Genomic DNA, 16,648 nt, shown 5'->3' on the forward strand with positions numbered 1-16,648 from the left:
TTTGATAAATAGTACCATTTAATTTAGCACCAAAAAGCATGGGATACTTATGTATAAATCTAATAAAATATGTACAGGATCTATATGCTAAAAACTACAAACTTCTCATGAAAGTAACCAAAGAAGTTCCAAACAAAATTATACCATGTCTATGATGTGGAACATTCAATATTGCTAAGATGACAATTGTCTCTAAATTCATTTTATACATTCAATGAAATCCTAAGAAAAATCAGAAGAATGCACTTTTAAAAATCACAAAGCTAGAGTCTACAGATTATAGGAGGATAAACAAAAGTCAAATTAGTGCTGAAAAACAATGGAATCGGAAGACTTACATTATCCTATTTCAAGATATATAAACAAGAGCTATGGTTGTGCAATATTTGGCAAAATGATAGATCCAAAGATCAATGAAACCAAAGGCCAGAAAAAGACCTACACACAGATTTTCGACAAAGGTGAGAGAGCAATTCAGTGTTGAAAAGGTAGATAATTGAGTGTCCATACAAAAAAAGGGACCTTGGCCTCACACCTTAACAGATTAACTCAAATGGCTCACAGTCCTAGATATCCTCACAGTCCTGAAGACATAAAATTTTTGTTACCTTGGATTAGGTAGAGTACTTATATCTGGGAACAGAAAAATAATAATCCATTAAAGTCCAAAATTGAACCTTATCAAAAAATTTTAAATTTCCACTCTGTGAAAAATACTGTTAGTCAAATAAAAACAAATGCCACATACTGTGATAAAATATTTGCAAAGCACATGGCTAACAACAGATATGTATTTGGATCAGTTATATACACACACACACACACACAGAGTTTGTTTTTTTTTTTTTTCCTTAACACACACAGTTGTTTTTTCTGTTTTTTTTTTTTTTAAAGGGCCACGATTTCAACAGTTCACCAAAGTAAATAAGAACACCAAACAAGCACATGTAAAGACACTGAACGTAGTCCTAGGGAAACACAAATTACAACCAAAACGAGATACCACTAAAGCCTTGTGAAACACAACAGATTAAACAAAAACAAAAGGAAACCCTAACACATCTTGGTGAGAAAGAACTGGGACTCTCATACATTGATGATGGGAATACAAAATGGACAGCCATTTTAGAAGTTTGTCCATGTTTTGGAAAGTTAAAAATATTTTTACCATACAACCCAGCAATAATCCTAGATATTTATGAAGATAAAAGGAATCATGTTGATACACAAAACTGTATGCAAATGTTTCTAGCTGCTTTCTTCATAGCTGCTGAAACTGAAAACCCAAATATTCTTCAAGTGACAAATGGATAAGCAAATGTGGTACATCCACACAACAGAGTACTACTCAGCAATAAGAGGAATGACTTGAGGCCTGGGGAAGGAGCCCAGTGGTAGAGCATTAGCCTAGCATTCATGTGGCCCTAAGTTTGATCCCGAGCACTGTCCCGCTCCACAAAAAAAGGAAATGACAGATACATGTAAGAAGACGGGCAAATCTCCCAAGCATTATGCAAAGTGCAAAAAGCCAGAATCAACAATCTACATTCTATTAGATTCCATTGGAAAAAGTAAAAGTAATAAAAAACATGTCAGTGGTTGCCACGGACTGGCAATGGGGAGAAGGGCTGACTACTGAACAAGGGAACTTTGAGGCAGGGAGTACTAGAACTTTTAAAAGTTTTTTACTGTGGTGGTGGTTACCTGACAGTAAACATTTACCAAAGCTCAGCTTTAGTGTATATAAATTATTCCTTATTTAAAAATTTTTTAATGTTATGTTTCATATATCTTTTATCTAAGAAATTTTTAATCATGAACAGATGCTAAATTTTGTTAAATGTTTTCTCTGAATCTGAAACACTAATCCTAAGGATCCACAAACAGAAAAGTACTGAACCAATATGATATTCAACAGAGCTAACTAATTTATAGAGTAAAAATCATAATATATATTGGCATTGAAGGTGGGATTAACTGGGAATGGGCATGGAGAAACTTTCTGCTTAACAAAAATATTGTACACATTTGTCAAAACTTAGGAAGTGAACTGGGGTGTAGATCAGTGATAGAGGACTTGCTTAGCATGGGTGAGACCCTGGGTTCCATCCCCAGCACCAAAAAACAATTTAGGAAGCCACAGATTTGAGATTTATACATGTTACTGAATTCAAACTATACCCCAATAAGGTACAATAATTCTGGCCACAATCCACTGAACTGAGTTATGAACCTAATAATGAGCTATACCACTCCCCAATTTGATAAATCTTCATTTATAGGATGCACAGGGTTGGAAAGATGTGTGCATATATCTAATTTAAATGTCCTCTAAGCCTTGTAGAACAATTCATCTGAGGATGATTTTACAGAAACTAATTTAGAGATGAACTGGATAAAAAACTTTAAATATAACTGGTCTCCTTTCTACTATTTAGCAATTACTGTGAGCATACAATATACTAGGCACTGAAAAATGCAGAGATTTGGCAGTCAATAAGGTCTCTACTCTCTTGGAAATTATATTCTAATTGAATGGATTTTGGCACTTCCATCTTGGTACTTTTTAGTTTCTTCCAGATAAGATTCATCCTTCTTGAGCTTCTTGTCTGTATATATCTGTTAGAGGTGAAGGTTCTGAATAAAGTCCTATGGTTCTATTCTTATGAGGTTTCTCTGTGTTTGGTCTCTCAACCACTATCAATCTCTAGCAAAAACCAGCCCTTTTATTAAGCAAATCTTTTATCTTCTATGACAGCTCTGATAATTGGACTATTTCAGCACCCATTTGAGATACTAAAACGTAAAATTTATGAGTTTATGATGAAGGGAAGTCCTTATCACCCTCATCATCAGCATGGATTCTCTGATGAATTATAAGACTTGAGCTCCAACTGAAGCCCTTCCCACATTCCTCACATGTGTATGGTTTTTCTCCAGTGTGAACTCTCTGATGGGCTTGAAGGTATGAGCTCCAACTGAAGACTTTCCCACATTCCTCACATTTGTATGGCTTCTCTCCAGTGTGGACCCTCTGGTGGGCTTGAAGGTAGGATCTCTGTCGAAAACGCTTTCCACACACATCACATCGGTATGGTTTTTCTCCTGTGTGGACGCCACGATGAGCCAGAAAGTTTGAGGCCCGACAGAAGCCCTTCCCACACTCCGCACATTGATATGGTTTCTCTCCAGTGTGGCACCTCTGATGGGCTTGAAGCTGAGAACCTACACTGAAGCCCTTCCCACACTCAGCACACTGATATGGTTTCTCCCCAGTGTGGACTCTCTGATGCACTTGAAGACTTGAGAACTGACTGAAAGCCTTGCCACACTTTTCACATTTATAGGGTTTCTCTCCTGTATGGATTCTACAGTGAACGTTAAGATCTGAACTCCGACTGAAGCCCTTCCCACAAGTACCACATTTGTATGGCTTTTCTCCAGTGTGGCCTCTCTGATGGGCCAGAAGATTTGAGGCCTGACTGAAGCCCTTACCACACTCCTCACATTTATAGGGTTTTTCTCCTGTATGGACTCTAAAATGAATGTTAAAATCTGAGCTACGACTGAAGCCCTTGCCACAAGCATCACACTGATACGGTTTCTCTCCAGTATGGCCTCTCTGATGGTCCAGAAGATTTGAGGCCCGACAGAAACCCTTCCCACACTCCTCACATTTGTATGGTTTCTCTCCAGTGTGGCTTATCTGATGGGCTTGAAGGTGTGAACCCACACTGAAGCCTTTCCCACACTCCTCACATTTGTAGGGTTTCTCCCCTGTGTGGATTCTACAGTGAATGTTAAGGTGTGAGCTATAACTAAAGCCCTTGCCACATGCATTGCATTTGTATGGTTTCTCTCCAGTGTGGATTCGCTGATGGGCCTGTAGTCGTGAACGCCAACTGAAACCCTTCCCACACTCTTCACATTTATAAGGTTTCTTTCCAGTGTGGACTCTCTGATGGACTTGAAGATAAGAGCTCTGGCTGAAGCTCACTCCACACTCCTCACATTTATAGGGTTTCTCTCCTGGGTGGACTAGCAGAGGACCTTGGCAATATGAGCTTTTTCGGACACTCCTCCCATGCTCCTCATGCTTGTATGGATTCTCTCCAGTACAGACTCTCCGATGATGGGGAAATTGCAACTTTTGACTGAAACCCTTACACAATTCATCAGATTTGTTTGAACTCTCTCTACTGTGCACTCTCTGATGGGCTTGCAGACTGGAAAATCGACGGAAGGTATTATCACATTTTTCACATTTGTAGGGCTTGTCTCCTGCATGGGGTCTCTGGTTAACTTCAAGATGAGAATCCCAAATTGAACCTTTCTTACATGTCTCCCTTTTGTAATGTTTTTTATCAACATGGATTCTGTGGTAAACTTGAAGACGTGAATCCTTGTTAAAACATTTCTTGAACACATCTTCAGAGAATGCAACATCTTGTTTTTTTAACCAAGAGCCAGTTCCTTGAATATTTATCATGGAATCTTGATGCCCAGTTAAGTCCCCTGTAACCTGTTGCCAGACTTGTGAGTAGAAAAGCTCATCATGGGGCAGATACTGTAACCTTACTTCTTGGAGAGTCTCTATCTCACTTAGATTCTTATTTCCTAAAAGGACAAAGAGAATTCAGAGATGAGGCATGTGAATGCTCTGTTCAGTTACATGATAAGGCCAATAGCCTAAGGTTTTATTAAGAAGGTTCTATTTTTCTTTATCATCATGCATTAGGTTATCTGTCTTATAAGAGCCCAAAAACCAAGAGACAGTCTACTATGCTCCCATTCACTGCACAATAATGACACCAATTTAGAGTTTTCCTAAGTTTTATAAGTAAGCTATAAGTTAGAAATTTGATACTCAAAGAGCAAGAATAATACTTCCTAGGAAACTTATACCAAGAAGCTGAACCTTACCAAAAGGCTTGCCTTCTTTTGCTGCAGCAGGTGTCTGGTAAAATCTTCTACATAATTTTTCTGCTTACTGCATGTACAACTGGCTCAGCCATTCAGTCTAGGGTAATTGTTATAGCAATTGCGACAGACTAAGACAGTGAATTAATGGATATTAGCATATGTTTACCTATATCCAAAAGAACCTCGTAAACTAGAAATAGGTTAGACACCTAACCGAATAAAGCTGTTCTAGATTGAGTTTCATCACACATTTGTACATTTGTACTTACCAACCTTTAAGTATCTCCATAACTAATAGAAAAAAATCCATGTAACCATTATTAACACATTAATTCATTCCACAAGTATTTATAGGAAACCTGCCCTCTGCCTGGTCAATTTTATACACTGAGGATAGACCAACAAAATAGACAAAAATTTTCCTTTCTTCTGAGGTCACATTCCAGTGGGAATACAGTGAGATAATCATGTAAACAAAAATATGTTAATATAATAAGTGGTGATCAATGCTTAGATGTAAAATAAACAGGAAAAGGGAAGTAAAGGAAGAAGGCAAAATTAACAGAGTGGTCATGGAAGGCTTTTCTTCAGATAGGACATCTGAGAAGAGACCTGATGAAGTAAGGGAGGGGCCTTACTTCAGAAGGAAACACCACTCCTTACAAAAAGCAGTCCAAGCAGCAGGTGATGAGGCACAAGCACACTCAGCCTAGCAGAGAGGCCAGTACGGATGGAACTGATTGACAAGGAGGAAAGTCACAGGTGTGTTTACAGAACAATGGGGAAACAAGGAGCAGACAGACACATGAGACATTATAAACCACTTTAGGTACCTGGATTTTACTCTAAATGAAGTAAGAAGTCGTTAGAGGTTTAGAATAAGAAATGAGACATGATCTGACTAACATTCAAGAGTCAAAGAGGCTGGGATTGTGGCTCAGTGATAGAGCACTTGCCTAGCATGTGTAAGGCACTGGGTTCGATTCTCAGCACCACATAAAAATAAATAAAGATCCATCAACGACTTAAAAAAATTTAAAAAAAAAAAGGAGCCAATTAAAGTGGAGAGTGGACTTATAAGAGAGCACAACTGAAGGGTGAGGGCAGAATAAAGACCACTTCGGTGATTAGAGACCCAGGCACTAGTTTAACTCAGAGCAAAGCTGTGGAGATGACAAGGACAGACGCAGAACTGCATGGTTCTCACCTGGGGAGTTACCACTCTGAGTTGACACCTTCTTCATCCAAAGCTCTTCTCTCTCTCTCTCTGGTGTGATGGACTGATGTCCTACGAAAAGACAAAAACAAAATGCATTAGAGGCCAAAATTGCTAAAAATTGTCATTCTCCCTGCATCATCTTCAGGACATCAAAACTAGTGTTTATGGGCTGGGGTCGTGGCTCAGCAGTAGAGTGCTCATCTAGCATGTGCAAGACCCGGGGTTCAATCCTCAGCACCACATAAAATAAATAAATAAATGAAATAAAGGTATTGTGTCCATCTACAACTAAAAAAAAAAAAGCTAGTGTTTTCCAAACTTGCAATCATGACTCAACAGAGGAAATATATTCTATGCGAAGACCCCAAATATGAAGACATTAGTATACATTACTGGAAAAAAAAAGTCCTCTCTCTCCTCTCTCCTCTTTTTCTCCTTCTTGGTGGCCGTGTCATGACCTGCTTTCCTCACCATACTGCTAAAAATAAATAAGTAAATAAATAAATAATTTTTTTTTTTTTAAAAAGAAATGTCTGTTTTCACTGTACCCTCCCCACTGTCTCTCACACTGCTCTTGGCAATGCGATGCAGTTTTGCAGTTATGGCCACGTATAGTATTTTCTACTGTAATGTATTTCATTAAGAAACATTCATACAAGGCTGAGGTTGTGACTCAGTGGTAGAGCTCTTGCCTAGCAGGTGTGAGGCACTGGGTTTGAGCACCGAATGTAAATAAACAAAATAAAGGTCCATCAACAACTAAAAAAAAAAAATTTCATACAATTCACTAAATACCATGACCCACTAATTGGAGATGACTGCAATTTGTGTGTGTGTGTGTGTGTGTGTGTGTATGTTTGGTGTAGTGCATGTGTGTAGTGCTGGAGATTGAACACAGGGCCTTGTGCATGTGCAGCAAGCATTCTAACAAATGAGCTATATCCCCAGCCCAGATGACTGCAATTTGAGAAAAGACAAAAATTACAGCAATCATATTGTCAACTTATTCATTTACAAAAAACACATTACTCAGGGGAGAAAAATCAAAAAGATTTCAACTCTGTCTCATGATGAAAACTCCAAAGAAAACTCCAAAGCCCTGCACATCTAGGGACACAGACGTGCCACAGGGAGCTAATGTTCCGCCAGAGCATCTGTCCTCACCCACTGAGACCACATTCCTGAAGTTCTCCAGCATCACATCTTGGTACAGCTTCCTCTGGGCAGAGTCCAGCAGCCTCAGTTCCTCCTCAGTGAAGACCACAGCCACGTCCTTGAATGTCACCACCTCCTAAAACATCAAACAGACTCCACCTAAATGCTGCGGCAAAAATCCACTGGAAGAAGGGTAACACTGAGAAAAGTAGAAAAGATGTGTTGCAGTTCTAGATTCTAAGAGACCAGAGTCAACTTTACCATAATATAAGTCTTAAAGATTTCTTTCTTGTCATAATAAATGCTGAAAAGATCAACTTTTTTGTAAATATTAGTCCATCTAATTATTAGAAGTGAAAATTACAATATCAATGAATATGCAACTTCAAAATTTGATGTACAGTGACAGGTTTCAAATTTTCCCCTATTTTATCCTTCCCCCAAAGAATATACATATTTATCTAAATTATCATAGACAACACTGACTTTTTTTAAAATTCTAGGTAATCTAGTTAGTAAAAAAAAAAAAAAACATGTTTTGGTTACTTGCACTTATTTGATGATTAATGAGATCCTATTTTCATACATTTACTGGCCTTTTTTATTTTTTCTTTGGTACCTTGCTTATTATTATCCTTTTTCTTATATCCCATTTAGAGTTTTACCTTATGTCTCTGTTAAATTTCTACTAAATATTTTAAACTTTTGTTTTTGGGTATATGTATGTATGTGTACATATTGGACATTTCCACCCATATTTTGCTATTATTCTTATATAGCTTTGTGTAACGGCAGTATTTCGCAACTTTAGCACAACTGATATTTTGGGCCAGACACTTCTTGGCTATGGGGGGCTGTCTGGTGCACTATAAGATGTTTAGCAGCATCCCTAGATTTTATCCACTAGCACCCTCAACTGTGACAAAACTGTTTCAAGATGTTGCCTAGGAAACAGAATTACTCATGATTAAGAATTTTTTTGATAAGAATTAAACACTGTTTTAACTTTTCATCTGAACACTGTTCATCCCCAGAGTTCTGCCTGAATGTGCAGAACTATGAATTATGTCAATAATATAGACAATGGGTCACTGAAGCGTGAACTGAGAAGGGGCAGTATGATCTGTAGTATCTCCAACCCACCAGGACAACTTTGGCACCCACAAAGAAAGGCCTAAGTGTTGGGAGCTGCTCTGGAAATACACGTCCTTAAGCCCTGAGCAAGAGATACTGAACAATTATTGCACCCCACATTAACATTTACCTCCGCTCAGATAATGAGGCATGGCTCCAGGAGTAGGCGTCACCTGGTGGGGTTGAGTTACACTCACCTGTTCCCTTGTAATCCTACCCCTTGCCTCATTTGAATGGCTTCTCCCCAATAAAACCAGATTCAAGGAATGGTCTTTCTCTTTCTTGCCTGCCTTGCCTCCTTTGCAGGACCTGGGTCAGAGGAGCCATCACAGAACCCAAAGAAAAAGGTATTTCTCTGTCTCTGTGTGATTATTTCATGCCAGCCCAGTTCACCAGGAATGACCCTGACTGGTTTAGTTCTGTGTCCCAGCACCTAAATCCTTTACACAGAGAATTCTTTTCCCTTCCCTGCTCTCTTATCCAAGCAAAAACTTTAGGAGACTTTCTGAATCAGTTGAATCTTCAGTCTCCAGTGTGAATTTTAGCAGTTTTCTGAAATTCTATAATCCTGATTCTTAGCAATGCACATGAAACCAAGCACTACTTTTTAAGGTTGGTTTGAGATCTAAATGCAATAAAAGTACCTAGCAAGTCTTCTTGTATTATAGCTTTAAAAATTAAATACATTATTACTTCAATAAAATAAATTAATGTAATGGATTTTAAAAATGTAGATCAGGAAGTAAACACATCTGCAGTGTAACTCCAGCATGGGTAAAAGATATCTAGCTTTATTGTGTGGATCTTTGATTAGTTAGATCATGTTACATCATGCTGTATTTTTATAGTCTATATGCAAAGTACCACATATCAAAAGTGCTTTTTCAATTTAGTGTTCCTCAAATATTAGAAAAAAAAATAATAACAAAACTCCTTCAAATTCCTTTTTTGGGAAAGGCTTATGATCTAGGAAAACTGTACTACACTGTTCCTTAACATAACTGTAAAAATTCTAAACTACTTAAATGTCCATGAACAGGGAAAAATTATCTCTCAACTCTCCTCGCAACAGAATATGCCAACTTAATGGAATATTAATTGCTGTGGTTTGGATCTGGAACGTCCACTGAAAAGCTCATATATTAGTCAATGCAGCAATGTTCAGAGGTGAAAAGATTGGATTATGAGGAATCAGACCTCATCAGTAGATTAATCCATTTAATGAATTAATAATTTGAATGGGGACTGGGGTTGCGGCTCAGTGGTACAGCACTTGCCTAGCATGTGTGAGGCACTGGGTTTGATTCTCAGCTCTGTATATAAATAAATGAATAAATAAATAAATATCCATCAACACACACACACACACACACACACACACACACACATATATATATTTGAGAGAGAGAGAGAGAGAGAGAGAGAATTTTTTAATATTTTTTAGTTTTCGGCGGACACAACATCTTTGTTTGTATGTGGTGCTGAGGATCGAATCTGGGCCGCAAGCATGCCAGGCGAGTGCGCTACCGCTTGAGCCACATCCCCAGCCCAATATATATATATTAAATAATAATAATAATGATTTGAATGGACTTCACCAGGAGGGGTGAAAATGATAAGCAGGTTAGACCTGGCTGGAGGAAGCAGTTCACTAGAGCATGGTCTTGGAACTATATTTGTCCCTGGTCTCTTCCTGTCTCCTTCTACGTTGTCCCGAGCTGAGCAGATTTCCTCCACCATATTTCTGCCCTGGAGCCAGCAGACCATGGACTGAACTTCTAAAACCATGAACCAAAATAAATCTTTCTTCCACTAAATTGTTACTGTCAGGTGTTTTGTTTGTTTGTTTTTTGGGGGGGTGCTAGAGATTAAACTCAGGGGCACTCAACCACTGAGCCACATCCTAGCCCTATTTTGTATTTCAATTCAAAGAAAGGGTCTTGCTGAGTTGCTTAGCACCTTGCTTTTGCTGAGGCTGGCGTTGAAGCTGAGGTCCTCCTGTCTCAGCCTCCAGAGCTGCTGCGATTACAGGCACACGCCATCATGCCCAGCATGTCAGGTATTTTGGTCACAGCTAACACAATGATGTAATCATAAAAAATGCTGGGCATATAATAGTTCTTATAAAAGGTATAACAAAATTTTATCTATACAATGATTACAAATATACCATTATATTTACCTGTAAATAAATATAAAATTTTTTGTATCCTATATTTGAATGCATATGAAGAAAACAGCATGGGAAAAGAACTGTCATTTTATTAAAAAAAATAGTAGAAAATTGGAAGATTTTTATCCACTATTGACTTTTCTATGCTTTTTGATCAAATTATAAAATGATAAAGCAATGAAAATTAAACTATACTAAAAGGTAGTAAGCATCTGGCACCCAAGAGCTTCTCAAATGCCTACTATTATCCTTAATTCTTCCTCAGAAAAAGAAGCAAGATGTATGTAATCTCTCAGAAATGAAAACGACAATTTAAAATGTGGAACAGTAAGCCCAACTCACCTTGAATTTGGTCATTGTGTCCTCCTCCTTCGGGGAACACTGAGTCTTAGGAAGGCATAACGTGAGAATGAGGAAAAAAAGCCAAAAGGTTGTTGCTTTCAAATGAAAACCACCTCAAACTTCTGGAGTATCTGTTATTCTCTTAGTCTGTCATGCTTAACTTGATGCCTCTGAAATAATATTTAAGATTTCCTAAATGACTGGGGTTTGGGGGATATAAAATATAAAATGTAAAATTTACCACTTTAACCACTTCTAAGTGTACAGTTTAGTAAGTGCATTGACAATGTTGTGCAACCACCCACACTGTTCATCTCCAGAACTTCTGTACCACCCCAAACTGAAATTCTGAACCCACTAAGCAATAACTCCCACTCTCAAGCCACTGGTGACTCCTCCTCTGTGTCTATGAGTCTAACTCTATGGATGACTGGGTTGCAAAATCTACCTTGTTAACAAGGTAGGGTCTTAAAAAGACTTTATCATGGAGATAAGGAACTTTAACAAAAACCTGTGTCTCTCTAAGTTTTATTTAACCCCAAATTTGATAATCAATGTCAATGAAGTTAACAAGCTAATTATCATCATAATCATAAAAACAATAATGGCTAACATTAAATAAACACTAAGTAGATATTAGAGGCCTTGTGAAGCACTTGGCACATGTCTCATTTAGGTCCCTCACACATACCTGTGAAGAAGCTACTGTTACGATAGTTAGGTGACCTTTGTCCAACCACCTACACATTGGTGCCCATCTTCAGCTATAAAAAGAAGAAAAACAGAATATTAGTCATAGGATTATTATGGGCAATAAATGAATAAATTCATGCAGTACCCTTGACAAAGTACCTGGCATTTCAGCAAGTTTTCAAGAAATCATGATGACAATTCTTATACCCATTGACAGGTGAGGTCAAGAGGCAGGAGTGGTCCTTGAATCCAGCTCTCACACCAGAGCCAGTGTTGTAAATCTTGTTTCTCTTTTGCTTCTAAAGACAAAAATAAGCAGATGGAAGTCTAAGTCTGACAGAGAAAGAAATGACAGCCTGAGAACTATGGATAAAAGACAGACACAGAAACAGAGAGGACTCCGAAGTCAAAGGATCTGCTTGAGGGAGATGAGAACTAAGCTATGAAACGGACAGGCTCTAACCAGCCCGTCAGTATTTGAATACTGACATCTCCACTTGCCAGTACTTTGTGCCTTTGCATCTAATCTAAAAATTGGGAATAATAATACCAAACTCATAGGAAGGTCAGTCAAAGTATCTAAGTATACATAAAGCTTTTGGAAATGTCTGGCAGCTTAAACCTTCAATATATATTCCCCAGGGACCAACATGGCTGTTTCATGTGAAGGAGTCAAAAATGTTCCTTGTTTGGTGCTATGGGTTGAATGAATGTGGCCCCTGAAAATTCATATGTTAAAACCCTAATGTGATGTACTGGGCCTCTGGGAGAAAATTAAATCATGAGGGTGGAAATTCCACAATGGGATTAGTGTCCTTACAAGAAGAAAAAGTGAGGGCTGGGGTTGTGGCTCAGTGGTAGAGCATTTGCCTAGCAAGTGTGAGGCACTGGGTTCAATTCTCGGCACCACATACAATAAGTAAAATAAAGGCCCACTGACAACTAATTTTTTTTTTTTAAAGGAGAAGAAAAAGTGAGCTAGTCCCTCAACCCCCAGTATGAACAATATGAGGCTACTAGAAGATGGCACCTGCAAACCTAAGAACATGGCCTCACCAGACATCAGGTTTGCCAACACCTTGATCCTGAACTCTCCAGCCTCCAGAACTATGAGAAATAAATGTATGTTGTTAAGCCACCTGGTATGTGGTGTGTTATAGGAGTCAAAACTGACAAAGACACTCAGGTGACTACAGCTGCACACAGCTTGGTAAGTAAAATGTAGGCTGGATTCCAGATACTACTCTCAGCCGAGGCCCCTGCACAGTGTACAAGGCATCAACTACACACAGTGGCCCTAATACAAGTTCTCCTTCCAGATCTCAGGATACGGTTCTGATTCTGAAGAAGGTAGAAATAGAGAAAAAAATATCCAGCTTAAGAGATCAGTATTAGTTAATTATTGCTTCTAAGTTAATTATTAGATAGGTAGAAGAACCTACTATGAATTTCTTCCCAACCATGGAGAAAATACGCATTCAAAATTTGTGATTTGCTTTGTTCTAATTCCATATCTGTCCAGCAATTTCTGCTTGGTAAGAATGTTTTGCCCTCTCCTATTCCCTCTGGGGGAAAAGAAATAGTAAATCAACCATCTCTCTTGTGATTAACAGTTATTGTTTTATATTCCAAGTACCTAAAACATCTCCAAGAAAGTAACTGGTTCAGTAAAACTGACTGAAAGAATGAATGAACCCACCACCAGACAGGCACAGGCACATGGCAAGACTAGACTAGTTGGTCTAGATCTCTTTTGAGTTGCAAAGGACAGGAGGAAGATTTCTTTTGTGTCATGAGCCACGTTGGAGCACCCTGTTTCCAGTTGCCTGATGGGACAGATAAATGAATCACACTTACACACTGATAACTCCTCTCTGCCAACCTTTTGCTGAACACTCTGAGAATATGATGAGGTCCATGAATCAAAGGTCCCTATAGCCTAACAGGACAGAGAAAAGAAACTAAGGGTTATACGCCTCAACGCAGCAAAGAAATTCACCAACTTCCCTTTCCTAACTACAACTCTTTCTCACATTAATAATATTCTCCAAGTTGCCAAGAGCAAGAACCTAAGGAGTTGCCGTTAACATCTGTTATAGGCTCATTTGTGTTCCTTCCAAACTCATCTGGAAGTCCTAACTCTCAGCACCTCAGACCGTAACTATTTGGAGATACTGCCTTTACAGAAGTAATTACATTAATACACAGAGGGGCGGTAGAGGAGTTCTGGCACATGGAAGAGGAAGGTCTCAGAAAAAGCCAAAACTCCTGACATCTTGACCTTAAACTTCTTGCCTCCAGAACTATGAGAAAAATCAATCTCAGTTATTTAAGCTACTTAATCTGTGGCACTCTCTCATTAGAGCCCTAGTAAATGAATATAATCTCCTGTCCCTGTTCTTCATATAAAAACTTTATATATATATATATATACATATATATATATATATACACATACATACACATCATACATATACCTTCTACTTATTCAGTGTCTGAATTCACTTTAAAATACTCAAGGGGGAAAAATGTGGCAGGTGAAGGGGAGAAGCATCAAGATTAGAAAAGACTGAAGTTACATAGGAGCTATTTATGCTTTGGGTATATCTGGAAATTTCCATAGTGAAAAACTGAAAAGATGAGGTAGTAACACACACCTCTAATTCCAACTACTCAGGAGACTCAGAGAGCTGGGCACAGTGACTTAGGCCTGTAATCCCACCAACTTGGGAGACTGAGGCAGAAGGATAGCTAGATCAAGGCCAGCCTCAGAAACTTAGGCCCTGAGCAACTCGGCAACAACCTATAGCTCAATAAAATATAAAAAGGGCTTGGGATGTGAACCCAGGGTTAAGCATCCTGGGTTCAATCCCCAGTACCAAAAAAAAAAAAAAGAGAGAGAGGCTCAGACAGGAAGAATTGTGAGTTCAAGGCTAATAGGGCCAACATGATGAAATACTGTCCCTGCCCTCCCCCCCAAAAAATACCTAAGTGCTAAGGAAGTAAAAACTCACTATTAATATTTTATAAATATAGACAATACCTGTTTAAAAACTGCTAGTAGAAATGCATTAAAAAGTTAATAAATCTATATTCCAGTAGGACAAGTAATTCTTAATGTATTTCTTAACATTTCTGAACTTTTGGAATTCTCTACAAAGAGCATGCATTTTTTTCTTAAACATTTATTTTTTAGTAGGTGGACACAATACCTTTATTTTATTTTATTTTTTCTGTGGTGCTGAACCCAGTGCCTCGAGCATGCTAGGTGAGCGCTCTTTCCTCTGCCCAAGAGCATGCATTTTTATGATCAGAACTATACATATTGTTTAAAATAAAGTTACTGATAATGCTTTAAATTTTTATAGAGGAGGCCAAACCCACTAACCTTGCTTTCAAAATCCTCTATAATAAAATTCCAACCTCTCTCTCCAACTTACTCCCAAGTAACTCCCTTGCATCTAGTTTCTTATGGCTGAATATTTATATGGATTGTTTTTTTTTTTAGTTCCTAATTCAAAATTGTATGTCTTAGGATATCCAAAGATATAAAGAACACAAGCCCTAGACAGAAACTCCATTGTTCTTACTAGCACTGTAACAAAGAATAAGTAACTTAGGCTCTTTGTTTTATTTTTTGTTTGTTTGTTTGGGTACCTGGGATTGAACTCAGGGGCACTCAACCACTGAGCCACATTCCCAGTCCTTTTTTTTTTTCGTATTTTAATTAGAGATACAGTGTCACAAGTTGCTTAGCACCCAGCTGTTGCTGAGGCTGGCTTTGAATTCCCAATCCTCCTGCCTCAGACTTGGAGCAACTAGGATTACAGGCCCCCCAGCAATTTAAGCTCTTTGTATCTATACCTCCTCCTCTTCTGTGAAATAATACTAATAACAATACCTACATCATAGGGCCTTTGTAAAGGTTAAATGAGTTAATTTTCATCAGCAAGCCCTTAGAACATTACTTGGCACTCAATATTTCCTATTATGGCTATTATTCATGACACATTTTTCCAATTATTCAACAATAATTTAACTTTTGTAGCAGAAACATTTGTTAATGAACGAAATACCTTCTTCCACTCTGAACAGAACAGGAAGATGAATCCTAGGTTCTGCCCAGTGAGGCTCTGCCGCCAGGAGTCTGGGATTCACTCCTCCTCTCTGCAGCCTTTCAGAAGACGGGGCAGGGTAAGGGAAGAAGGCTGGGGGATACCATGATCTTATTTGTGGTACTGGAAAATCCACACAGGATCTCACCAAACTCCATCTGTGAGCGATGCACGCTTTCTTCAAAAAAACAGGTCAGAAGTAGTCCAGGGGCTGAGGATGTAGCAGTAGTCCAGGAGCGGCCTTCTTTACGCTAGGAAGAGCGAGTGGTACTGCAAAGACCTTGCAAGGAAACGAACAGTGTTTACTATAGTGGTCCTACCAGTAACGCCAACACCCGGCCACAAGCCTACACTGTCCTGCACATTTAACCTGTACTCTCAGACTGAAAACAGATGTTTAAGACAGGTACTTGGGATATTCCCTTTTACACGTGAGGAAACTAATGCTCTGAAAGATTCCTACCGAACCTTATGCTGCTGAAAGCCACAGGGAGTGGGGAAGGAGAGGGAAGGCGGGTCGGGCAGCAGAGCCCAGAGCTCAAAGGCTGCGCTCCAGGTCCGCCTCCAACCCGGGGACTCGCGAACCCACCAAGAGCAAAGGTCCCAGCGAACCGAAGACGGCGCCGCCACTGCCCCTCCACCCCGCCCTCCGCCGCTAGTCGCGGCTTCTCTTCTCGGTGACCCAGGTGCAGATCTCGCTGACCCTACCATCAGATCAGAAAGGTTACAGAAGACCGCAGGGTCCCCAAATCCACTCACCGCCCTGAGAGCTACTACACAGGCCGCGATCGCTACCCCGCGACGGAAGTGCCCGGGTGGCTCCGAGCTCCGGAACTACACTTCCCAAGATCCCGCGGGACACTGGGCCGCCCCCCCCGCCCCGCCCCCCCCCCC

General features: G+C 39.3%; 1 protein-coding gene across 4 annotated transcripts; it reads right to left on the reverse strand.

Annotated features, from left to right (window-relative positions):
* Positions 1-16,593, reverse strand: Znf45 (zinc finger protein 45). 4 transcript variants are annotated; one of them, XM_048790745.1, is made up of 9 exons: positions 16,514-16,593; positions 15,716-16,034; positions 13,497-13,578; positions 11,799-11,938; positions 11,638-11,710; positions 10,947-10,991; positions 7,307-7,433; positions 6,131-6,211; positions 1-4,617 (listed from the first exon to the last, which is right to left on the reverse strand). In XM_048790745.1, the coding sequence occupies exons 5-9, from the start codon at positions 11,692-11,694 to the stop codon at positions 2,819-2,821; spliced, it is 2,109 nt and encodes a 702-aa protein (XP_048646702.1). In that variant the 5' UTR covers positions 11,695-11,710; positions 11,799-11,938; positions 13,497-13,578; positions 15,716-16,034; positions 16,514-16,593; the 3' UTR covers positions 1-2,818. The 4 variants fall into 4 exon arrangements, with proteins under 4 accessions (XP_048646702.1, XP_015352229.2, XP_048646704.1 ...); XM_015496743.2 differs by lacking the exon at positions 13,497-13,578; XM_048790747.1 differs by lacking the exon at positions 13,497-13,578 and having other exon boundaries at positions 10,947-11,116; positions 16,514-16,592.
* Positions 16,594-16,648: the final 55 nt, after the last annotated feature.

This window comes from Marmota marmota, unplaced genomic scaffold, assembly GCF_001458135.2.
Source record: "Marmota marmota marmota unplaced genomic scaffold, marMar, whole genome shotgun sequence".
Classification (NCBI taxonomy): Eukaryota; Metazoa; Chordata; class Mammalia; order Rodentia; family Sciuridae; genus Marmota; species Marmota marmota.

Bases quoted from the DNA above. Each gene is read 5' to 3' on its own strand.
- Znf45 (XM_015496743.2), bottom strand. From the start codon at position 11,694: ATGTGTAGGTGGTTGGACAAAGGTCACCTAACTATCGTAACAGTAGCT. The intron at 6,212-7,306 runs GTGAGGACAGAT...GTCTTTTCGTAG, and splicing joins CAGGAATGTGGTCTCAGTGG to GACATCAGTCCATCACACCA. The intron at 4,618-6,130 runs GTGAGAACCATG...TTGTCCTTTTAG, and splicing joins TCAGAGTGGTAACTCCCCAG to GAAATAAGAATCTAAGTGAG.